Genomic DNA, 26716 nt, shown 5'->3' on the forward strand with positions numbered 1-26716 from the left:
ATATATATTAATATATTGAAAGAACCTACATATTTGATATGGATGTTTAAACGAATTCACCGTTACTAAAATAGTATTGAAATCAAATAGGCTAGAATAACATTATCCAAACATACGTAGATGCGACTAAGATATATCTTGACAGAAAGATCTTACTGTATGCATCACCGTCAAATGCTAAAACATCAACCACAAAGTTCTGCCGCAGTGATTTCAAATCTCGCGGCCGCCCCAGCTCCAACACCACCGCGACCTCCTCCTCGTCGCCGGTCCGATTCGTCACCGGTGGTAAGCCTCCACCCAATTCCTCGCGGCCATGGCTTCTTCATGACCTCGCGCACCCATTCCGCCACTCACCGGCCACCCTAGTCCTGTGTACAGGACCGCCCGTCCGCCTCCGTATGCCGCCGCGAAGCTCCACCGCGCCGCTCCATCCTCGACGGTTCTGCCACAGGGCGCCCCCTCGACCAGAGCGCTGATCCGGGCGGTGAGGTTCGGGGACGCGGCGCTGCACCAGAATCGCGAGAGGATAGCGAGGTTCGGATAGCGATTAGGCCCCGTTTGGGACAGCGTCAGCGATGCTTTTGAGCGGAAGATGCAGAAAAATCCCGCCGAACGGGTTGCGGCCAACGCGCATTCGACGGTCGCGCTCGGCTGAAAAAGCGGGAAAATGAACTGCTCGCCGCGACAAGAGAGAAGCAAGGGAGTACTTGAATACTTTATATAAGCTAGCCACCCATACACGCATGTTCCAATAATACAAACCATATATATAATTGCAATCTTCATCATATATATATATATATATATATATACACACTCCGTAGTAGTGGAGTAACAATGCAGTTTGTCAATCCATGGCTGGCAATAAATCACACACATTCAGGTATGAAGCAGCACACCACACAGGGCAAAGCACCAGCAGCAAAGACAGCAAGAGGATTAGATGCCGGTGTACATAGATACACATGGCAGTTGGCAGGTTGGCACGTCGGCTGTGTTCACCCGCTACGTGCTGCTGAAGCTGAGGGTGCAGATCTCATGTTTATTTATTCCTCTCAAGCACACCAAAGCAAACAGAAACCATTGCAGTGTGTGGATGCAAGAACACACAAGCGAAGCCAGCATCCACATGCCACACCAAATCAAGCGACACGGCAGACCAGTGACAAGCAAACACACGCACAGAGCTCAAGACTTGAGGGAGGCAAACAAATAATCCAAGCATCTCTTGCCCGATACGATAGATGACCAAGCTGCAGACAGCGTTCCATTGATGAAGGGATTACTACCTACAGGCAGGCAGGAAGGAACGCACACGTACGTGTGCATGCGATCCAGTGAGATTAATCAATCAGTTCAAATGAATGAATTGCGAAGCTAAGCAAGAAAGGAAGGCGGGAGGTGTATCATGCATGGTTCTAACGTATGTATAGTACCTGAGCACGGTGGTTCTGCGCAGGGTCTTCTTGTAGTAGGCTGAGTGGGCGGTCTTGTAGAGGGAAGGATGGTGGTTGGCCTCCAACCCGTCCCATACGAGGCCGTCCCACCAGTCCTTCTCGCAGTCCACCGTGGGCAGTGACGACGTGCTGCCACTGCCATTGGGACGGCAAACAGACGGTAGGCTCCTGAGGCTCCAACAGCCCCTGATCTTGACAGTCTCGAGGTTGGGCGCGGACATTCTACGGCCACAGATGCTCTGCAGCATGGGCAGCTCGTACAGGCGGATGCGCTTCAGGTTACCGAATTTTCTTGGTTCCTGTTGTTGTGATTCCGAATTTATTAGTGGAAACACCTCCCTCAGGTCACCGCAACACACGATCTCAAGTGTTTCCAAGCTTTGACATCCACGGCTATTTGACGTGTACAAGGGGAGTACATGTACTAGCCTGGGGCAGTAATCTAGGTGCAAGAACACCAGATCCTCGAAGGAACCAAGTCTGGGGTGATACCTTGATGCCGTCCAGTCCCAAATGTAGCGTGCCTTTAGGAGTTGGGATGCCCAGAATGTCTCGAGACAATAGAAAATGGGAATTTGATTTTGCCTAAGTGAAGGAGCAGTGAATATGGTGCCTTGTAAGTTTGGGCACCTCTCGAGCCGGCACCACCTTAGTATGTATTCCCATGTCAAATCTTCCGCTGCAGCTATCGAAGGGCCTGGGATACAAGTGATGGACAAGCTGTCATGCACGTGCAAGGTCATAGCATTCGTTGCCACGAAACCTGGCAATGTTGTAGTAGCACCAGTTTCTTGCTTTGTGCCGGTCCGTGCCTCATCTTGTAAGATAATGTAGCAGTGGGGCCAATCAGAATTTGTAGGAATTGGCGGACAATTCCACACTGATGTGATCACATCCGGGGCATCAATGCCACCTCCATTGTCACCACCACCGGCTTGTGTTGCACCTTTAGAAACGGCAGCAAATACGTCATTGACGTACATGCTACCAGCTGGCCAGTGCCGCTGCAAGCCTACGGTCCACCCTTGTTGTTCGATGCCCTCTGCGCTGCTTCTAGTCTCTTGATGACTGGTGTTTCTATGACCCGTAGGAGTAATAACAGTAAGAGCAGACGAAATCTCAATGTAGCATAAAGATTTGACAAGTGTGGGATTATGAAGCGATCGGAAAAGCCTTGCGTCCCTCAGGGAAATGTATGAGTCCAAATCTGTGAGTGCTCGGACATTTCCATCCAGTACTGTTGCTGACGGTGAGCCCACGACAGTGTTATCAGTGCCATTCACTTGCTTCTTGGACATGTCTTCCTTGTTATCCCATGCTGCACGGGTGGTGTCGATCTGTAGAACCTTCAATTTTATCTGCTTAGATTTCTCCTGAGGCCATAGTATTGCATGGAGCTTCTCACATCCCAACAGAAATAGCCGCCTCAATTTCCGGGCTTCCAGTGCACTGAGGTCAAGTGTTTCCACTGCTGTACCAGACATGTCCAGCTCCACAAGCCTCCGAAAAAATCCTCTCAAAAACAGACTCTTGAGATTGGCACATCCCCTGAAGGAGATACCCTCCAGATCAATACAGTTGTCAAGGATGACTGTGCTGAGGATGGTTGAGCTTGACAGGTCCACAAATAGTGATGGTTTTTTTTCTATGTGGCCACCATGAATACCTGATGTTTCAACTATCACTCGGATCTTACAAAGCTTGATCAGCCTATGGGTGTTTGTTCCACTGCCACGACGACATAGGTTGCTTATGCTCCAATTCTTCACTCCCTTCACATTCAACTCCCTGAGGTCAACCATTAGATCCATCATCTCTTCTGAGAGCAACCAATACCAATCTGTATAACTCAAGTCGAGCACCCATAGCTTCCGGAAACATGATCCATCATCATGGCTCCCCTGACTATGATGATGCTTTCCCTCACCACGGTCACCTGCAGCTGCATCCATGTCTTTGCAGTGGTCAAGCAGGAGGAATCTTATGTTGTTGCAACTGCTGAACGGGTGGCATGAGAAACTGAAGGTGCAGTGGGAGAGATGTATCACACGAAGCAAGCTCCTGTCTGAAGATCCAAACATGCTACCTTCCAATATCGGCATTGCATCACTAATTGGTCCAGCTGCTGTCCAGAAGAAAGATGTTGCCTGAGGTGGCACTGTTCCACCCCCCTGCTTCTTCTGTTCTAGATATTGGCGGGTAGCTGAAAACCAGCGGTCAGTAGGCCTACACTCTTCATCACCAAATAACAATCCAATGGCATCACGGATGTTCACTTCCCAAACTTGATGCCAGTTGTCCATGCGCATGTTCTCGTGCAAGGCTTCACTGGTATCCCATGCTGATTTATGACCATCATCAGTGCCAGTTTGTATGATCCCATCACATACCCAATAGTTGGAAGCATGAGTAAACCAGTCAATGCCATCACCACCTCTCAATGCTATATAAAAAATGCACTCCATTACAATCTTGGGGCTCATGTCAGATTCAGTGAGGCTAGGGTTTTTGACAACCTCCTCTGCCTCTGTCTGCAGCAGGTGGGCAACACTATCAAGTATATGGTCGGTCAACAGATCAGCAGATATAGCAACATTGCTCAACCCAGCCAACTTCTTGACATCCTCCTCTTGTATGCCCTGAAGCCGGAACCTGCCCTGGGAGGTCCACAACACCCTCATGCTCAAATTGCCTATTATTGGAACACCGAAGTCTCGTAAATCAATGTAGCTGCCACTCCCATTGTGGAAGACCACCAGGAATCTGCTGTTCTTAAGATCATTGTAAATTTCCCTCGTTAACTCTGGTATCATGCTTCTATCACCTTTCTTAACCCCATCAAAATCATCTTCCTTGTCACGCTGGTCGAAGATGGCCAACACCCGCAGTGGGAGCCCCAACTCCACTCCAATCGCCTTCTGCAAGGCCCGCTTGCTTTGCCAGAGCGAGCAGTCTATGTGGATGATCTTGTTGAAGCCCGTCGCAGTTGCAGTAGCAGACGACGCTATTGACAATGATGCTTTGAGTCGTTTGGCGACCACTTTGAGGACAGCAGATGCCCCCAGTCCAGACCAGCCATTGAAGTATGTCACATCTGCATTATTGCTGGCCTCAAGAAAACGAATTATCTCCTCTGCGGCACCGTCAATGTTGTCTGCCTTGATCTCGATTAGCTGGAGCAAATTAGAACCAATTCAAGTATGTTCATATAATAGAGACATGTTCATAACACTATGAAAACATATGTTTAATTTTTTGACACTATGAAAACAAATGTTTAAAACTAGATAACATAACACATGCCAAACTTTCAGCAAATTAAACAAATGTTTGTACTCAACATATGGTTTCACATCCCATGGAGTTGAAAAAATATATCGCCAACCGGTGGGGTTTTCTCATTACAGCTGTTGCTTTACTACTCTCAAGAACAATGAATCTTAGATGAAGCAACGTAGCTCCCATATCTTGCTCGTCCTAATCCTCCTGCCAGCAACTACTGTGCGGACCAACTGAAGTCCCGAACTAATCAGTGTGGCATTCACGACCCTGGTCCATTATTGCCTCCATCTATATATCACGGGGGTATGTTTGAGGTGTGGTTTGGTTGCCCGTTGGGAGATTGAGTTGAACCAAGGCGGATATTTAATTTATTCTCGCACAGAAGGTTCATACATATGCTACTCTGTGCATCCAGGAATTTACGTAATAATATCCACATACGCAGCTAACCAAACATCTCGACAAGGTCATTCAGAGCTAACCAAACATGAAACATCTTTGTGAGGTCATTACATCGTAGATGAAAAGGCTACTGCACTCATGACCCACCCTTCCTCCCCCTGATCGCCTCATCCTAAAATAAACGTCGCAGGCCCACGAAGCCCTGTGTGATTAAGTAAACCCAAACACCAATGGTTTTGCCCAACCTTTTCCGATAGCCTTGTTTGGAAGATTAACTGAGATAAACCTAACCCTTAAAAACATAGAAATTCTTGTTCATCTTGCTCAAATGAAAACCAAGGGAATGCACTTTCTCATGCTCCAACCCCTTATAGGCAAAGGTAGGCAACGACGAGCAGGTTGCAAACAGTGCTACGTATATATCTATATATCAGCAGCACTATTCTACATCCTAGTTGTAGAATAATATTCTACACTAAATACTGAACTAAACAAGGTGAAAATACTTAACCGATTGCACAGCGCTATTGGACATCGTTCAGTAGTTGTCCGTCGGTAGTCAGATTCAGTGTAGTACTACTGAAAAAACAATTTAGTAGTTCAGCTCAATAGTACTAGTGGGTGTAGAATAAATACTGAACCGAATGCACAGCACTACTGGACATCGTTCAGTAGTTGTCTGCTGTAGAATAAATATTATGCTCCGGCGGAAGAAAGTTACGGTGCGTGATTGAGAGGGTAATAAAATATAGTGTTTCGTTGGCTTTTAATGTGGTTTTATGTGGATCTGGTCATAATGTCGTGGTTTGACATGGGCCTAGAATATTTAATACAGCTTGAATGTCTTGCATGTTATTTTAGCATTGGTTCACAGGTAAAACAGGGGCGCCATCAGCGCGTCATAGCGAAGCGCTTTTGCTGGAAATGTCTAATGGAGTATAAACTGTAATCTGTGAAAGTAAAAAGCTAGGTTATAGTTACATGGGTCGTGGCATCAAGAAAAGATTTTGTTCCATGCATGTGTGTAATCAGGGCTGCCCTTGTCCATATCTGGCTGAAGTATAAATTAGAGTGTGTGGGAGTAAAAAGTGTTTTTTCGATGATTCTAAGCACAGTAGAAGATGAATGATATTATGCGCTCCCGGCAAGGCGTAATGGATGAAGACTCGATGAGATCCACATTACATGTTATGGCCAGACATCTGATGAGTCCAGTTACGTTTAGTAGTATGCTCCTAGAAGTAATTTTAAGATTAGTAGTATGATTGTCGGTAAAAGTAATTTTAAGATTAGTAATTTTAAGAAACATTTTACTACTTAGTTTCAGTCATTTTACTTCCTCGACAATTGCGGCATGTGGTCGCCACTGCTTGTCACGTCAGTTTAACATTACTGTAGAGCAACTGACTAGGATTTGACGTGGATTATTACTTATTTGAGTTTACTCGCGGTCATCGGAAAATATACTAGACCCACTTAATGAAATAAATACATCACGGCAATGGCGTTCTACTAATTTGGATAACTCATTTCACACCTTCGGATCAAACATTTTACTCCTTTCTGCGATTCACTTTACTCTTTCGGATCAATCATCTTATTACTCGTTTCAATGATTCATACCATTATACTAAGCATGATACTTAGAATCCCTTGACATTTTTGATATGTTGGCGCCACTACTTGCTACGTCAGGGTACACAGTATCGTGAAGCAAATGGTTAGGAGTTGGCGGCACTAAGTACTCCTAGGTTTTTACTCGCAGTCATCCCAAAATATATTACAACGGCTCAGTTAAGTAACTACACATCGACAATGGAGGTCTACTCTTTATGATAAATAATTTTACGCACTTGGATGAAATGTTCTACTCCTATTTCTGAATCATTTTACTTCAAAAGATTAATCATTTTTCCCTTTATATAAATAATCTTAGCATTTACATTCTGGCTAAAGTGTTCAGTGTCCTGTAAGTAATTATCCTGGCTAGCGAGAGTCAAACAGGATTTAAATGCCCAGCAACAATCTACGTTTATGCCTGCCCACCGTGTCCCTCCAACTACCAACCCCATCTCTCACAAATTACGGTCGTATTCAAATTAAATATGCCGCACAATACGCACATCACAGCAGCCACATATAGAATAAACACTGTCACGCTAGCCCATTTATTTAAAAAAATATTTGAACCCAATAAACTAGCTTTTTATTCCCGACCTATTATTCCTGAAACATACTAACACCACAGATAGTGCCCATCCCATTATCTACAATCTACTACCCTTTAATACTTATTAGATTTAGTCTCACATCGGAAGTTGATGGTGGGGAGCACAACATATAAGGTTGGGGGCAACCCTCACCCATCAGGCTAGTCTTTTGGGTTGAGTTAGGCCCAAGACCTTGGTTGGTTGGGCTTCGATGGACCTAGGCCTGGTAGGGCGCCGGCTCGTGTGTATAACGGGCCGGGCCGGTTTCCGCTCTAACAAGTGGTATCAGAACCGAAGGTTGGAAAATCTGGAATATCTCCGGGGTCACATGGTGACGGGAGAGCCCGTGAACGTCTTCAGATGGTCACACGGGTATGTGTGTGGTTGGAGAGTTGGACTCGGGGTCTGGTAGAACGTCTTCTGGTAGATCACATGAGTTGTATGTGATGGAAGAGTTGTGCCCGATGTGTGCATGGGTTTGTGTGTGGCTGGAGAGTTGGACTCGGGGCCTGGTAGAACGTCTTCCTGGAGATCACATGGGTTGTATGTGATGTAAGAGTTGTGTCCGATGTGTGACGGGGGAGATTGTTAGATTTAGTTCCACATCGGAGTTGATGGTGGGGGAGCACAATATATAAGGTTGGGGGCAGCCCTCACCCATCATGCTAGTCTTTTGGGTTGAGTTAGACCCGAGATCTTGGTTGGTTGGGCTCCGATGGACCTAGGCCTGGTAGGGCGCCGGCTCGTGGGTACAGCGGGCCGGGCCGGTTTCCGCTGTGCACTCTAACAATACTAATAAAACCAAATAATTCTACGAGATTGAGCCACTTAAAGGCACCATCTTCGGGAGTTAAAGCCAATAAATTATTATACCACTAATACGAGGCCAATCGCTGCTAACGCATCTACGCGATTTTTTTGGCGTCCCAATCACTGCATTCACTTTCACGAATTGATACTGCCTAACGACAGATGCCACAAAATTTGATCCCGAATATTATATGATGTATCAAAATAAGATAACAAAAATATTTCTACGAGAATATTATGGTAAAAATAGTATCATACAAAGAGAAGTGGGAAGGCTGATAAAGTCTAATTATGGTATAGAATGTGAACTAAGAAAAATTTATCGAGAATTATTGGCATGGTATGAAATATGGCAGCCAGAAGATGCTGATAATGAAGAAGAGTTAATATTGCAAGAAGCAAATCAGCAAGATTAGTTAAATACAGCATTAATAATTTCAGTGTGTTGATAAAGTGTTATCAACAATTTCGCCGTGGGATAAACATGCCACGGTATTTGCTTGATGTCTGAGACATCAATCATTCGGGCGTGGAAGACTATACCCCCGAATATATCCAGAGAATATCACGTGAAGAAAGTTGTGGGAAAGTAGACAAGGCAAAAGGAATAAACAGTAAATTCTTCTGTAGCCAGGACAATTATTGAAGCCAGCAACGCCATCCAGCTGTCCAGGCAATAGTAAAAAAGAATAACTGAAGACGCCAGGCGTCCAGGCGATTCCTTGAGCCAGAAGGCTCCTCCCGTCTATAAAAGGAGAAGCCAGATGCACGCACTCATCGCCAGACGAAGAAGAGGAGAAAGGACACCGACCACCGAAGACCCAGAACACATCCACCACCACTCCACTTAATTAGTACCACTCCACTCCCATTGTAATATAGAAATAAGGGAGCCTGCTGTGAGCGTCAGTCGCTTGTATGGTAATCTAGCCAGCGTGTGTAAGTGCTTGGGGTTTTCCGAAAGGCAAAACCGTATGTAACCTTGTTTGTGGAAATGGAGCATGTTTTGTTTTGAAAATCCCTGCTTTGTCGTAGCCCGTTTATATGGGCAGAGTTTCTATGCTAGGGACCCTATAGGAGAAATCTCTGTGTTGAGTTGCTCTCGTTTAGCCCAGAGAGAGGCGTCTGAGAGAGCTTTGTGTCCGTAAAAAAGTGTTCCCTTCGGGTGAAACTGCCTGGGGAGACGATAGAACCTCACCTTATATCACTGTGGCTAGGGTGCTGTGTGGGAAAAAATTAGCTGCTTCCGAAGCAAACTCGCGACGCGTATGGTGAGTACCGAGTAGGACAGACACAACCAGCTGCACGCACGCTTGCTGAACCCTTGGCCTCGCAAGCCTCCCAAAGGTCTTGAGAATTGCACGCATACACATAACCCACCTGCATACTATGCGCTAATCACCCGCATAATAATCACGCACTCGTCCACCATCCACACAAGTCGCTATCATCCAATAAGTAGTGCCTTGAATAGTAGATAGTTTGGGTGACTGAGCCACTCTCTGGCGAGTGCTCGTGCACTATTTATATTCTGAATTTGAATAGTACCTCATATTTTGAATAGTGCCACGAATTTGAATAGTGTCAGTTGAATTTGAATAGTGCTATGAATAGTAATTTGAGATTTTAAATTTGCAGTTTGAAATTTCGAGTTCCGCCCTGTTTCCCTCTCTTTTTCCCGTTTCATATATATATATAGACACACACACACCACGTGCTATTCTACATCCTAGGTGCAGCTACACCCAACTAATTACTGAACAAATTTTCATTAATAATCGCTGCGCGCGATTACTGAACACCATTTTACTGAACGTGATTCAGTAACTCGGTTCAGTAATTTCTAGTCAGTTTGGTCAGTAATTTGACAGCTGGGCACTCTAGGTGTAGCGTTTATTCTACACTCTAGGTCAAATTACAGACCGAACTGACCAGAAATTATTGAACCGAGTTACTGAATTACTGAATCACTTTCAGTAAAATGGTGTTCAGTAATCGCGCGGTATTACTGAAATACCCATGTACTATTCTACACCCTAGATGTAGCTACACCCAACTAATTACGGAATAAATTTTCGGTAATAACCGTTGTGCGCGATTACTGAACACCATTTTACGGAACGTGATTCAGTAATTCAGTAACTCGGTTCAATAATTTCTGGTTAGTTCAGTCAGTAATTTGACTGTTGGGTGTAGAATAAACGCTGCACCTAGGATGTAGAATAGTATTACTGTATATGTATATGTATATATATATCTTATCTATATATCTATTATCTATTATACTCTATACTCTATACAGCGTGGAGGAGGAGCTCTGGGAGCACTCCGCTCCTCGTGGGACGGCGCGTGTCTTGTCTCGCGGGAGGGTCACCAGACGCGGTCTGTTGATTCACTGCATCGACATTCCGCGGACGCGCCGTGTCAGGGCCCACAGCCCTCTGCTGCACCGCCTCTCGCCCATCTCCACTGCGGTGGGGCCGCTCGGGCTGGGGTCCACCGGGGTCCCCTGAGTCCGGCTCCACGGGCTGCCGCAACCTCTCGCCCCTCTTCTTTTCGGGTTTGCCTCGCTGCGGTGGAGGCAGTCTAGGGTTTCGAGCTCGGAGCCTCCGCCGCCGCCGAGCTCCGAGCTCCGAGCTCTTGACCGCCGCCAACATTGCCCCGGGCGGATCCAGCGGCCCGCCATGGCCACGAGGGAGAGGAGGGAGGGGGGCGCCGGCGTGGACCCGCCATGACCGCAGAGGGAGCTCGCCGTCGCCATGGCCCGGGAGGGAGGCCCGCCTTCGAGCTCGAAGCCTCCGCCGCCGCCGAGCTTCGAGCTCCCAGCGCGGCCAACATGGCCCCGGGCGGATCCGGCGGCCCGCCATGGCCGCGAGGGAGAGGAGGGAGGGGGACGCCGGTGTGGGCCGGCCCTGGCCGCGGAGGGAGCTCACCATAGCCATGGCCGGGAAGGGGGGGCCGCCTCCGAGCTCGGAGCTTCCGCCGCCGCCGAGCTCGGAGCTCCCAGTGCGGCCACCGAGGAGAGGGAGGGCGTGGGAGCTCGGCCACCGGGGAGGGCCGCTGGCGAGGAGGACGAGTGCCGCCGGCCCGCGGCCAGCGCAGCTCGGCTCCTCCCTGCCGGCCGCGCCGTCGCGTGCGTCGGCCATGGGCGCGGCCGCGAGGGCCAAATCCGTCGGTTGTGCGTCCTCTCCCGTGATTCGTGCTCGCGCTCTGGAGCTTGCGGCTCATGGATTCTGCAATTCGAACTGGTATCTTCTTATCTGTTATGGAAAGGGAGCCCTCACGTTCACCATTCGCCATGGTTGTGACACGTGTTCCGCCCCTTTCTTGCGCGTCGCTGGGCCTGGAGTTCGGCCCTGCAGAGGGAACCAACGTCGCACACGTGTGAGTAGGGATGGCAATGGGTACCCGAAACCCGAGTACCCAACGGGTTTTACCCGATAAGAAGGCGGGTATGGAATGATTTTTCTACCCGTGGGTACATTATTGGACAAAATCCTATACCCATCGGGTATGGCGGGTACGGGTGCGGGTTTATACTACCCATACCCGCCTACCCGTGGGTAAGAAATACCCGCATGAAAAACAAATGAGCCTAAGTATCTAACTCATTTTAGCCCATATGACCTATGAATTTAGCTCAAATCCAATTAAACCCTCCTAGTATATATATTGTTGAACCCTCACTAACTCATGTTAACCCATATGAGCCATTAACTTGTTGAAATGAAGCTTGTAATGATTTATTTTTCATGTGAATATCTAATATTTACATGTAATACTCGGGTATGATTTCGGGCGTGGGTTAACCGACGGGTAAAAATTACCCGCGCGGGTATGGGTATGGAATCATTTTCTTACTCGTATGCGGGTACGGGTAACCCGACGGTTAAAATTTAATTTTAATGGGTACGGGTATGGGTGGCCACTACCCAACGGGTATATACCTGTTGCCATCCCTACGTGTGAGGGCAGCTCGACCCGCGGTCGATATGGTTCCCCTTGTTATTAATGAGGAGCCTTGTCTAGACAAGGAAAAGTTGACTGTTGTATGGCCTGAGGCTATTTTAAATGCTGACGTGTTCTTGTAGATCAAAGCCAGTGCCTTTTTTAATTTTTATAGTAGTACGAAGTATTCCTTATGGCTATGAGTATACGTGTTGACGTAGCAAGAATTATTTACATCTCTCTAATCTAAAGCGAAGAAATTTCCTCCCCTCCTATTTCCGTCTGTACAACTGGGCCCCGACTATCAGCCTCACTCAGAGGGGTGGAAGCGCCGGACAAAACGGTCGCCTTGCAGGGTTGGAATTGGATCAAGGGTGGGGAGAAAAGTGGCGGCCTCAAGGGCAGCGAACGCGGAGGCTGGCGATGCGTTCGGCGGTCATCCACCCGACAATGAGCACTGTCGTGTTTCGTCTATCACCTATTATGTGGGCCCACCTGTTACCTTATTTCGTGTGCTTTAACACTATGTAAGAACCACCATATAGTGACGCGCGGAGATGATGTGTGTCACCTTTGTCTCCCTCGGTGGTCCCGGCTAAACTTTGCCCTTCACCTTTAATGAACAAAGGTGACATGGCTTAATGAAGCCCGTCACCTATATTATAGGTGATAGACTGCAAAGGGCAAAGAAAGCAATTGTACATTACCTGAGATACCTGATTACAACACGCTGAGAATTAAAGCACTAGAGAATGGACAGGATGTGACTGCAATGGCTGTTGGGCTTTCGCAAGAGCATCCAAATAATTCGGTGAGTATAAGATGGTCTCAAATTTCATATTTACTTTTTCAAATGTGTTAGTTGAATTCTAATGCCGCTTCTCATCGATTTTTTGCGGATAAATATGGCTTGGTCTCAATTCTGCGTTACGTGGCAGGCAGGTTGGAGTGGACAGTTAATGGACCGGTCAGGGTGAGTGCTATAGGCGGCCTGAACCAATACTCAATTCACTTTCAATTAGGCTCTGATTATGAATTCATAGTTTATGGAGAGGTCCTTCCATTCTTTGCAGCCAAGGTTAGTGCGTACCTTCATACGCTACGCGAGATCGAGCTTATTGGATTTCAGATCGTAGATCTCCATCATGAAGAGTACATGGCTCGACTAGAAAACTAGCTAGCAGCGCTGCTTAAGACTTGTAAATAGTTGATTATTATGACTTGTAAATATCTGGCTCTGTAACTTGGTATATGACTTAGTACTAAGAGTTCTTATTAATCCATTGACCTACTTGGTGTATGATTTGTTTGTAACCAACATTGCATCATTTATGCCATTTCGAGTGATTTTGGTGATCGTATGACAACGCAATCAATGGGACTAATGGTTTTGTTGAGTGAACATTTCTAGATCTCAGGGATGAAGCAAAAAGGCTATACAAAGCAAAACACGAAGAAAGAACTCAAAGAAACGCTGAATTGGACGAGTTCTGCATAAACCAGTAGCACCGATTTAACCGATGCCTAAACATCGGTGCATCCGATGGTTGTCGGAAGAACCGACGCCCTGGCTTCAGTGCAAGTCTGAGCGCCAAATGGAGATCAAGGGAAGACAAAGTGAAGCACCGGTTGAACCGACGAGGTCAAATCAAGCATCGGTGCAATCAACATACCATTGTCTAGAGACAATGTCAAGCGTGCAGCAGCCAAGTCTTCAGCACCGGAAGGACCGACGGCCACCGAAGCAATGCGTCGGTGCAATGACGTCAGCAGGTGCAACGGCTATATGAAGATCCAGTGTGAACAGTTTAACCGACGCCCCAAGCATCGGTTTAACCAATGGTCCCAGAAGTTGCTGCAGAAGTGTCAGAGATGCCAACGGCTACTTCAGAGCACAGAGTGACCGGAAGAACCGATGCCCTATGCACCGGAAGTTTCAATGCCTACGCAGAAAACTGGCTAACTGCTAGTAACGGCTCTCTTGAGTTGGTGGCCTAAATATACATCTCACCCTGGCCATTTGAAGATTGCTGGAAACTAGAGAGACCCCATACACATTGAAGAACACCTCCAAGCCAACCCAAGAGCATATTGATCAAATCCTTAGGTTTAGCACTAGCTTTGTGAGTGTGAGTGCTAAATTAGTTCTTGAGTCAGTGAGTAAGCAAGGTTGAGATCCTTGTGCTGCGGTTCTTGAGTGAACCAACCATTGTATCTCGGTGCGCCGGCCCCTTGGAGCATTGGTGGCTCGCCGGCACGTCAACGACCCTCCGGCTTGGTGTGGAGCGGCGTCGACAACTTTGTGCGGGGGACGGAGATCCCTCCTTCGTGGGCAATCTCCCTTAGTAGAAATCGGGATTAAGGTGACCGTGATTGTGTTCACAGAAGAGACTTGATTGCCGGGAAGCGATACTCTTTGTGAATACTTCAACAACGTGGATGTAGGGGCACCTTGGTGGCAATCCGAACCACGGGATAAATCTTGGCGTCAAGAGTTTGCTTTCCCTCATCACTCCTACTTAAGCTTCCACATTTCATATTGCAATCTTTGTGCCTTTACCTTCATAGAGTAGTATCTTGATAGGATTGACTATAGGTTGCTAAACTCTTTTGGGATGAGGGTTTCACACTAGAAGAACCGTAGTTGCACATCTAGATAGCTTGTTTTAGTTTAAGTTATTATGCAAACTAGTTGGAGCCATAGGTTAAGATTTTAAGTTGCCTAATTCACCCCATCCCCCTCTTAGGCTAGAGCACCCGATCACTTTCACTTGTTAGATGTTGATGAGATTGTTGTTTTGTCTTCTTGCAGGTTCAAGATGGCCGCCAAATCTTGGTTGTACTCCAAGATGTAGCCTAAAACAAAAAAGACCCTGTAGGGGTCAATAGTCAAAGGTGATGGGCAACATATGTTGCACGTCACCCTTAGCTTGACTGTTGCCAATGATAGTGCCTGGGCACATAGCCCATCACCTATGAAAAATACAGGTGATGGTCTATGTTCTTAGCGCGTCACCTATGACGAAGACATAGGTTAGGGGCTTCACGGACAGCTCGTCACTTGCAGAGGCAGATCTACAGGGGGGCTAGGGCCCCCCTACTGCCTGGGAGTCCATGGATCCCCCCTCAGCCCGCCCCTCTAATTTTTAGACCCCATGGATGAAGAATGGAGGGCTGGAGGGCTGCTGGAGGTAGAAGAAGACCCTGTTCGCGACATGGGCCAAAACAGGCGAACAGCCAAGCACAGCAGGCCTAGAATTTAAAGACTGCGCCTGCCCAGGCTGAACGGACCAAATCACCCCCCACTGGCCCATTCAGCCCACCCACACTCCAACTCTAGTTCCCCAATCTCCCAATCGGCCAATCCAAATCCCTAGCTACAAGTTAGCTCAATCGGCTCTGCTCTGCTTGCGAGAGAATGGCGGCGGCGGCAGCCCGGTGGTCGACGAGCGGACGGCGGCGGTGGGAGACCGGCGGCCGGGGGCCGCACCGCGGCAAGGCCTCGAACCATCGGGCGCTCGGCCTCGGCTCGTCATCCGCGCATCCACGCCCTGCCCGCGCCACCACCCGGACCCGCGGTCCCGGTCCACGGAGGAGGAGGCAGGCACGCGCCACACGTGCGGCGTGCCGGCATGGTTGCGCGTGTGGCGGGCCGGCGTGGCCGCATGGTGGCGAGCGGCCTAGCGCGCCGCTGGAGTCCGCACGGGCGCACGACCGGAGGGCGGACCGGCGGAGGCGGAGGCGGAGGCTCGGCGGCCAGCACGACCCAGCCCCCCCCTACATTTTTTCCTAGATCCACCCCTGGTCACTTGTATCAGCCAAAGGTGACGGGCGGAGGGTTAACTCTGGGATTGGGTGACGCACCTAGGTAATGGGCTAATAATGAAGCCCGTCACCTTTGATCTCACATAGGTGGCGGGCAAAGACCCATCACCTTTGACTTGATAACAATGATGCAATAAAGGTGACGGACGCTATGTCCTCACCGATAGGTGATGATGCCCGTCACTTTTGACCGGCTCTTACTTAGTGTTAGTTGAGTCTGGTTGTGTTTAGACTTGAACCTTGGGTTCAGTTGATGTAATAATTGGCCTGATTCTACTTTGTATAGATGAAGCCCGATGTTTATCCTTTATCTTAAAAAAAATATGGGCCCACCTGTTACCCACCTTTGCCTGCAATGAGCGCGTCACACGTACGCCGTTCACCTGCCGATGCTAATCGAATCGGAGTCCATTACGGAGCAAATGAAGGGGGACCGGCCAAATCAGAACGGCGGAGGCGGCAGAAGCCGAAGTGGAGGGAGAGGTCCTACCTTTCCTTCTGCACCATTGATGGCAGCAGGCGGAGGCCGGCGACGGCGCGTCGGTGAAGTCCGACGGCTCGGGTGTAGCATGGAGCGGGCCAATGGGGTGGCCAGGCAGGAAGCGCTGCTCTTGGCGGTGTGGTGCGGCACAGCCGACCATGTAGGGTGTGTTTGGTTGCTTGAATCATTTGGTTCTTTTATGGAATGATTCAAGATGCATGTTTGGATGGGTGAGTGGAACCGATCCATATAGGACGAGACCATCCCACCATTAAGTTTATACTAAGAAGATGAACCATGTGGTTTAAGCAAATTGATGGAATCACACTATCCATTATCATCTCATACATCACCATTTGATTCATGCAACCAAACACACCCTACGACACTGCTCGGGGAAGCTCATCACTTGTTTCCTATGACACCGACAACTGAGACTCACCCAAACTTTGCTACCCGACCCCGCCATCTCTCCAGGCCATGGGCTTTTCAGGCCCACTAATAGTGGCAGGGATTATGTAAAAATAACAGGACTCAAAGCTCAGGCGTTTACATTTAAAACATGTAATTATGGCTACCTCCTCCACTCGGAAAAAAAAGTAATTTAATATATACATCTATAAAGCAAGAATAATTCCCCGATGGCTAAAGCCCCACCTATCTATTTGTCGTATCACGGGAAGGCAACCTGCACTCACACAGACTGGCGCACCTCTCGTGCCTTGCTCAGTGTGCCTAAATTAAGTCAGGAACCGCACTGCTCACAACATCTCGTGAGCAGCACTACAGTAGTGCATGGCGCTCGCCCATCAGCTAGCTGGAGTTGCAGCACGTAAAGATGGGCTTGGGGCATGAGAGCCACGTACGCCATCCGTGTCACCCAGGTAGATAGCTGTTGAGTTCTGCCCGTGGAGCTCTCTGCAAGGACGCGATGCTTGGGGCCACAGCTAGCTGGAGTTGCAGCACGTAAAGATGGGCTTGGGGCATGAGAGCCACGTACGCCATCCGTGTCACCCAGGTAGATAGCTGTTGAGTTCTGCCCGTGGAGCTCTCTGCAAGGACGCGATGCTTGGGGCGACGTAGTGGGGGAGCCAGAAAAATATTGTTGGTGATATGTCCAAGAGCCCATCATCACAATACGGTTTAAAGGCCCAAGTGGATATTGATCCAAGAGGGATTAGGGTTACTAATGGGCCTATGAGATAGAAGCCCATTAGTACGCCTTATATATATGAAGGAGGGGCTAGGGGGGCGATGACCTGAGCCGCGCCACCTCCCTAGCCGCCGCCCCTCCCTCTCTCTCGGCCGCCGCCCTTGCCGTGCGTGCGGTGCTAGCACACCGATGCCCGGCGTTTCATCCCCGTACGTGTGGACTCCGTGGAGGCGCTGCTGCGACTGCTGCGCTGATCGGCTGCTGGGATCAAGTACGAGGAGCTCGGTTCGTGGGACGTGATCGACTACTTCCTCTACATCGACGCGCGACTTCTTCCGCTGCGCTGCGCGTCTAGTGGTAACGATCTATGATCTTCTACTCGCAAGTATCTTGGGTTTATGCGGTAGTGATGCTAGCGTAGCCTACCCGTTTCCCAACAGTGGTATCAGAGCCATCTTACGTAGTTTTTGGTCTGGATCTTTTGCATATAGGTGATATGTTGTTATAGTAGATTGGATCTATTACTTTTGCACGGTTTGATTAGATCAATTGGTCATAAGGGGTTAAAACTGGAGCGAGTTGATTGCGCGGCATGTGACAAAAGATTAGTTTGTGTTCTTTCTCTGGTATGCATACGACATGTCCCTACCGGCTGGAATCACCATCGGGACTAACTGTGTGCATAGTCAGTAGATTGAACCAACAGATCAAGGTCATGTGTAGATGCAGTCTTCTCAAGTGCAAAGTTTGCACGGTCAAGGTGATTGACCTAGTGAAAATTGAGGCATTATGAATGGCTCGGATTTGAGGTGATGCGATCACTTTGATGAGATTTTCATAGGGATTCCATAGATGCGATCTGTGTAATTCTGTGAGGTTTTCAGGGCGCCGTTGCTTTCTCGCTGTAGCTGCTTCCCAAGCGCTACTTTGGTAGAACACGTCGTATGCCTAACTTGTTTTTGCAGGGTGTGATGTGAATGGTATGGCCTCAATGTCATGTGATGATGTATGTGATGATTTGTGCGGCCTACGTGTCGCAAGTTAACACAACCGGGTTGAGGTTGCACCATTATTGTATAACGACCTGCGTGTCGACTTGTGATGTTTGAATCCTCATGTAATTATTTCACTGGCTATTAGATGTAGTAGCTTAGTATCTTTTCATGGAGGTTTCAATCATGATGGCGATGATGATCACCACAAGACAGGACGGATGTCAATGGAGGTCACCTTTGGAGCCATGGCGATGGAGCCCATTGTGATGCAAGAGGCCATACTATTCACAATATAATATGATTATATGCATGTGATGTTTATTTTCCTGTCATACTATTCTTTCATGCTTTTACATATGGTGGATGCTTTAATCATGATAGAATAGCTTCCCTCAGAAAAGTTTGAGTTTTTGATGCCTTTTACCAATAGCTGCACCTATAAATTTTGATCGTTGTGTGGTAGGTTTACCAAAGTAGAGTACCCTCAGCTATCACTTTTGTATAGGGTGGATGTCGGACATTCACAAGCATAGTATTGGTTTACTCAGCAAAGTTATCAAAACAGTTTTGGGCTTTAAGGCATAGGGTTGGGGCCGGGGCATTGGATGCCACCCAACAAACAAGAGTCGCATAGAGATGTGATTAGTAATTTGTTACTTACCTGTATCACTACTTTTCTAGCCGTGATGCTAAAGCTCACTAGAATTTTAGTGATTATGGATCTTGAACCACTATATGTCATTAGAGGGAAGATGACTTTGATATAATAGGTTGTCTTTTGTTAAATCAGTTAATGAAAGTCTTTACATAAACTTAGTGCTGAAATCTTGCTTTACTTTAATGTTGTAGATCATGTCTGCCAGTAACAATTCCGCTTTCAATTTGCGTTCTGTTCTTGAGAAAGAAAAGTTCAATGGAACAAACTTTATTGATTGGTACCGCAACCTGAGAATTGTTCTCAGGCAAGAGAAAAAGGAGTATGTTCTTGAGCAGCCATATCCTGATGATCTCCCTGACAATGCAACTGCTGCTGATCGCAGAGCTTATGAGAAGCACTGCAATGACTCACTTGATGTCAGCTGTCTGATGCTTGCCACCATGTCCCCTGATCTGCAGAAGCAGTATGAGCATGCGGATGCTCATACCATGATCGAGGGGCTGCGCGGGATGTTTCAGAACCAAGCCAGGACTGAGAGGTTCAATATCTCAAAGTCCTTGTTTGCGTGCAAGCTGGCAGAAGGTAGCCCAGTCAGTCCTCATGTGATCAAAATGATTGGTTACATTGAGACTTTGGATAGACTTGGTTCTGAACTTCACCAAGACTTGGCTACTGATGTTATTCTCCAGTCGCTCCCGACGAGCTATGAGCCTTTTATCATGAACTTTCAGATGAATGGCTTGGATAAAACATTGAGTGAGTTGCATGGGATGCTAAAAACAGCAGAGGAGAGCATTAAGAAGAATCCCAATCATGTGATGATGATTCAGAAGGGGAACAAAAAAAGGAAGCGTTGGACGCCTCCTAATCCCAAAGGTAAAGGCAAGGAAAAGAGTTCTGGTGGTGAGTCCTCGGGCTCTAAGCTAAAGCCAGCACCTAAGGCCAAATCTGGCCCTACTTCTGAAAATGAATGCTTCCACTGTCATGAAAAGGGACATTGGTCTAGGAACTGCAAGAAGTACTTGGAAGAAAAGAAGAAGAAGAAGGGAAGTGAGACTTCCACTTCAGGTATAAATGTTATAGAAATAAATATTGCATTATCTTCTAGTGAATCATGGGTATTTGATACTGGATCGATGATTCACACTTGCAAATCGTTGCAGGGTCTAAGTGAGACTAGAAGATTTGCAAGAGGCGAGTTGGACGTTCGGGTCGGCAATGGCGCAAAGGTTGCGGTGTTGGCGGTCGGCACCTACCACTTGTCTCTACCCTCCGGATTAGTTTTGGAATTAAATAATTGTTATTGCATTCCTGCTTTGAGCAAGAACATTATTTCTTCTTCATGTTTGGAAGAAGTTGGTGATTTTAAGATTGTAATTGAAAACAAACGTTGTTCTATCTTTTGCAATGGTATTTTTTATGCTCATTGTCCATTGGTGAATGGATTATATGTTCTTGATCTTGAGGATAAATCTGTCTGTAACATTAATACTAAGAGGCTTAGACCAAATGATTTGAATCCCACTTTTATTTGGCATTGTCGCTTAGGTCATATAAATGAGAAGCGCATTGAACAACTCCATAAAGATGGATTGTTAAGCTCATTTGATTTTGAATCATTTGACACATGTGAGTCTTGTTTGCTTGGAAAGATGACCAAAGCGCCTTTCACTGGTCAGAGTGAGAGGGCGAGTGACTTGTTGGGACTTGTACATACCGATGTATGTGGACCAATGAGCTCAATAGCCAGAGGTGGTTTTCAGTACTTCATTACTTTCACTGATGACTTTAGTAGATATGGCTATATCTACTTAATGAGGCACAAGTCTGAATCGTTTGAAAAGTTCAAAGAATTTCAGAATGAAGTACAAAATCAATTAGGCAAGACAATTAAATTTCTGCGATCTGATCGTGGATGAGAATATTTGAGCCTTGAATTAGGTGATCATTTGAAGCAATGTGGAATTATTCCGCAGCTAACTCCGCCCGGAACGCCTCAATGGAATGGGGTATCCGAACGGAGGAACCGAACCTTGTTGGACATGGTTAGGTCCATGATGAGCCAAGCTGATCTTCCATTGTCATTTTGGGGTTATGCTCTTGAAACTGCTGCGTTCACACTGAATAGGGTTCCAAGTAAGTCTGTTGAGAAGACACCATATGAGATATGGACTGGGAAGCGTCCCGGATTATCTTTTCTCAAAGTTTGGGGATGTGAGGCTTATGTCAAACGTTTGATGTCAGATAAGCTCACTCCAAAGTCAGACAAATGTTTCTTTGTGCGGTATCCTAGGGAAACCAAAGGATATTATTTTTACAATAAGGCGGAAGGCAAAGTGTTTGTCGCTCGCAATGGTGTTTTCTTAGAAAAGGAGTTTCTCTCAAAAGGATTTAGTGGGAGCAAGGTGCAACTTGAAGAAATTTAGGAAACACCCGAAACTGTTTCAGCACCCACTGAAGATCCACGGGATGTGCAAGATGTTGCACAACCCGTAGTTGAGGCACCAGCTCCACGAAGGTCTATAAGGGCACGTCGCGCTACTGACAAGCTCAACCTCCTTATTACGGAGGAGTGCCATGTATTATTGATGGAAAATGATGAGCCCTTGACCTACAAAGAAGCAATGATGGGACCCGACTCCGACAAATGGCTTGAAGCCATGGAATCCGAGTTAAAATCCATGCATGATAATCAAGTTTGGAACTTGGTCGATCAGATTGACAGTGTAAGACCTGTCGACTGTAAGTGGATTTTTAAGAAAGAATTAGACATGGATGGAAATGTTCACATCTATAAGGCACGATTGGTGGCGAAAGGTTTCCGACAAATTCAAGGTGTTGACTATGAGGAAACCTTTTCGCCCGTCGCAATGCTAAAGTCTGTTCGGATTCTCCTAGCAATTGCCGCATATTATGACTATGAGATATGGCAAATGGATGTCAAAACCGCTTTTCTTAATGGACATCTAAGTGAGGATGTGTATATGACACAGCCTGAAGGTTTTGTCGATCCTAAAAATGCTGGGAAAATATGTAAGCTTCAGAGGTCCATCTATGGATTGAAGCAAGCATCTCGGAGTTGGAATATTCGTTTTGATGAAGTAGTCAAAGGGTTTGGCTTCATCAAGAATGAAGATGAGCCTTGTGTTTACAAAAAGGCTAGTGGGAACGCACTTGTGTTTCTGGTCCTATATGTGGATGACATATTACTGATCGGAAATGATATTCCAATGCTTGAAGCCGTTAAAACCTCATTGAAAAAGAGTTTTTCGATGAAGGATTTAGGAGAGGCGGCTTATATTCTGGGTATTAGGATCTATAGAGATAGATCAAAAAGGCTAATTGGATTGAGCCAAGACACGTACATTGACAAGATATTGAATCGGTTCAATATGCAAGATTCCAAGAAAGGTTTCTTGCCAATGTCACATGGCATTACTCTAAGCAAAGAGTCAGTGTGCTACGACACCTGATGAGCAAAAGAGGATGAGTACGATTCCTTATGCTTCAGCCATAGGGTCGATCATGTATGCTATGCTTTGCACGCGCCTAGATGTTTCCTTTGCTCTAAGTGTTACGAGCAGGTATCAGTCAGATTTCGGTGAACCTCACTGGACAATTGTAAAGAGTATCTTTAAGTACTTGAGAAGAACTAAGGATATGTTCCTAATATTTGGAGGCGAAGATGAGCTCCTTGTAAAGGGTTACACCGATGCTAGTTTTCAAACAGACAAAGATGACTCCAAATCGCAATCCGGTTTTGTTTTCTGCCTCAATGGTGGGGCAGTGAGCTGGAAGAGTTCCAAGCAAGATACGGTGGCCGATTCGACGACAGAGGCCGAGTATATTGCAGCTTCCGAAGCTGCAAAAGAAGCTGTTTGGATCAGAAAGTTTGTTTCTGACTTGGGTGTTGTTCCTAGTGCGTCCAGTCCAGTGGACCTCTATTGTGATAATAGTGGTGCCGTTGCACTAGCAAAGGAGCCTAGAACAACTAAGAAGTCCAGACATATACTGCGAAAGTATCACCTCATCCGTAACTTTGTTGAGAGAGGTGATGTGAAGGTTTGCAAGGTGCACACGGATTCAAACGTTGCTGATCCGTTGACGAAGCCTCTCCCACAACCAAAGCATGAGGCGCACATGAGATCTATGGGTATTAGATACTTACATCAGTGATTCTAGTGTGCGTGGGAGATTTTGTGTCATGAGTATGTTTATGTAATGATAAATAATTGTTATTTGTTCCATGGATGATTATTTTACATTGATTATCAAGTATGTGACTTGTTCGTGAAACTCTTTGTTGAAAATGATATGATTCTAAATTATCCCTAGTTTATGTCGTTGTGTGGGACAACAACGACGTTGAGACTAGCACATGCATTAATTGATGATCATGTTTCACGGATCATGGATATGGAGATATCGGATTAATGATGTGGACACATGTTGGTGAACATGGTGTTGGATTGACCCACTCCAAGACAATGTTGGGATTGTTATTTTGTATGTGCCATCAGTTGTTCTTGAGTGTTATACCTACTGAATCCTTAGACCTGAGATCGTCATTGTTTCTCACTGTGTGTAGTGGTGCATCTTGGGGCTGCTAAACGCTACTCCGTGACTGGGTAGTTACAAAAGCAGCTTACAGGTATGTCATGAAACATGGAATGAGATGTGAGCGGATCAAGATGGAATTTGCCCCTCCTAGATAACGGGAGAGATATCTCTGGGCCCCTCGAGATAGTTGGATTTGAAAGTGCATGGCCATGCCAAAGTGATTAAAGAGTTAATCATGATGACTAAAGGTTAGTTATGAATAGAATCCACTATTAGATCGAGAGAATGGTCGAGCTATCACAAAGGTGGCACGCATCTCGCTTTGAGCTTGACTGGTATCGTGTGGCAAAGGGATCGGTGTATGAGTATATCTATGGTTCGGCCGATATGATCTTTATGTGTATTTGTGAGTCACTATGCCCTGCTAGGTGCCGCTATTGACTTGTGATTCGGAAATGATTTCCGATCACGACCACCTACACATGAACCTAACGGGTCACACACTTAAGGGGTTTGGAATGTTGGAAAGCTTGCATGTATGATTGTCTCTAGTGCAAGTGGGAGATTGTTGGTGATATGCCCAAGAGCCCATCATCACAATACGGTTTAAAGGCCCAAGTGGATATTGATCCAAGAGGAATTAGGGTTACTAATGGGCCTATGAGATAGAAGCCCATTAGTACGCCTTATATATATGAGGGAGGGGCTAGGGGGGCGATGACCTGAGCCGCGCCACCTCCCTAGCCGCCGCCCCTCCCTCTCTCTCGGCCGCCGCCCTTGCCGTGCGTGCGGTGCTAGCACACCGACGCCCGGCGTTTCATCCCCGTACGTGTGGACTCCGTGGAGGCGCTGCTGCGACTGCTGCGCTGATCGGCTGCTGGGATCAAGTACGAGGAGCTCGGTTCGTGGGACGTGATCGACTACTTCCTCTACATCGACGCGCGACTTCTTCCGCTGCGCTGCGCGTCTAGTGGTAACGATCTATGATCTTCTACTCGCAAGTATCTTGGGTTTATGCGGTAGTGATGCTAGCGTAGCCTACCCGTTTCCCAACAATAGGTGGGGCAACTTTTAGGGAGAAACTAAACTAAGTGTAAAAACGCACCTATTCACACGGCATTAGCGCGTTCACACATTGCAATCTCACAAATTTCAAGCAAAGTTTTAGGACGTTATCTTATATTTAATTTGAAGAATAAATTTATAGTTCTTGAGCCTTTATGCTATACGAAAATTTATAGTAATAATGAAGTGATCATATGCCTCAAATGACAGTAAACGTTTACAAGAATATACATATCACTAGGCACTAGCAAAGCACTAAGAACCTCTATATCGTCTAGGGCCCTTTGCCAAGTTTACTCTTCAATTTTTTATGGTTCGAAATCTCTTCTTAACTTGTGAAATAGTTCTTCAAATCCCCGCCGGCTCGCCGCACGCCCGCGCCGTCGGCCGCTGCAGACGCACGCCAGCTCCCCTCACCGTCGCCGCATCGCTAGGTGTGGAGCTGTGCGCTTGCGCCACGGCCGTGGCTGCTGGTTGCTGCGACACGAAGAGGAAGAGGAGGGGCTCCCGGGCGCTGGGCTCTGGAGTCTCTGAAGGCCGGAACAAGTGAAAAGAATACTGGGCTTTAGCCTTTGGGCTACTATTTCGTGCTAGGCTGTGCGGGCTCTCGGCCACAAATCTAGCCCAGTTGCGACTCTACCTTCTTTTTACTCGTTTCTTCTCCATCTCGCGGCTGCAGGCAGCCATGGAGGACTGACAGGGGGCGGCGAAGGGCATGGGTGGCCGGAAAAATATGCCCGCCGGTAGCTGTGGCGGCCACCCCACCCCGCCGATAGGGTGGCTCCGCCCCTAGGGCGACGTATGGCGAGCAGCCTTCGTAACTGCTGGGTGCCGCAGTAGGTGGCTCGGTGACTTGGGGAGGAACGAAGAACTACTCATATAGCCCACCATGGTAGTAGTGGTAGTAGTGTGTGGGCCACGTGGCTGTCTGAACTCTATCTCTACAATACTCCTACATGGAGATCCGAACCTTGTTAGGGAGCATGCTGCATGGTGCCAGTCTGCAGTCTAGCGCCAAGACGAAGCATGCTTTGGCCGTGCAAGCTGTAGGTGTGATCGGTTTGGAGAAAAAAGACACGGCCGGGTTGAACAAAAAAAAAGAGAGAGACATGAACTATAATTAGCAATTTATTATCGAATTCAGCATGGAGAACACTGAACCAGGTTTGGGCTTTCCGCAGCAAAGTGCAAGCCTTTTTCCTAGTTTATATATAAAAACTGTATATATATATATAGTCAGTGTTGTACCGTTCATATAATTTAAACAACAAGTCACCGAGCGTACCTCCATTATTGTAACGATAAACAGAGATCCGCAGCCCGGTTCCCAAGTTAGTAGGCCGGCCGCAGGCCTTGTTTAGTTGCACAAGCTAGGCCAGCAGCCGCATCCGTGCCCATACATGTTGCCTGATGAATCAGCAGCTCTGTATTTCCTCCTGGGAACTTGTGTAGGTAGCAGCAGTGAAGCTTCAGATTTCACTCTCTCTGATCAATATATATAGTACTTCCTAACATTCAGTTTATGCACGCCAACATATATAATGATGGAACTTGGAGATGCAAAGCTGCCGGGGAAATAAAATTACCTTGACCACAACATCTAGAACACCAGCCGGGATGTCTGTCAATCTTGGAATGGTTTAACACATGCTTGCAAATAGGACGTGCAGTGGATTGGTCAGATGGACGGGTGAGGAAGATGCATCTGGCGTAGATAGACGGGGTGCCGCTTAGATACGTTGGTACCGAAGCAAACACAAGAATGAGTGCGCCGTTTGAAAGCTTGCTCCAACCTGGTATATTTCGTAATGCTGCACCACGCATCATCATATCGGGTATCAGATTCTTAATTCTTTGCTTGTGGTGC

General features: G+C 47.1%; 1 protein-coding gene and 1 long non-coding RNA gene across 3 annotated transcripts; one reads left to right on the forward strand and one right to left on the reverse strand.

The window, feature by feature from the left end:
• The first annotated feature begins 209 nt into the window (after window positions 1-209).
• Window positions 210-776, forward strand: LOC120711260. Its single transcript, XR_005690220.1, has 2 exons — window positions 210-288; window positions 382-776. It is a non-coding gene; the product is annotated as an uncharacterized LOC120711260 (long non-coding RNA).
• Window positions 777-827: 51 nt separating this feature from the next.
• LOC120711259 lies at window positions 828-26716 on the reverse strand. 2 transcript variants are annotated; one of them, XM_039996728.1, is made up of 4 exons: window positions 26436-26716; window positions 26135-26292; window positions 1440-4633; window positions 828-1292 (listed from the first exon to the last, which is right to left on the reverse strand). In XM_039996728.1, exons 2-4 carry the CDS (start codon window positions 26138-26140, stop codon window positions 1289-1291), a joined length of 3204 nt encoding a protein of 1067 aa, XP_039852662.1. In that variant the 5' UTR covers window positions 26141-26292; window positions 26436-26716; the 3' UTR covers window positions 828-1288. The 2 variants fall into 2 exon arrangements, with proteins under 2 accessions (XP_039852662.1, XP_039852661.1); XM_039996727.1 differs by having other exon boundaries at window positions 26135-26334; window positions 26436-26715.

This window comes from Panicum virgatum, chromosome 6K (assembly GCF_016808335.1).
Source record: "Panicum virgatum strain AP13 chromosome 6K, P.virgatum_v5, whole genome shotgun sequence".
Taxonomy (NCBI): Eukaryota; Viridiplantae; Streptophyta; class Magnoliopsida; order Poales; family Poaceae; genus Panicum; species Panicum virgatum.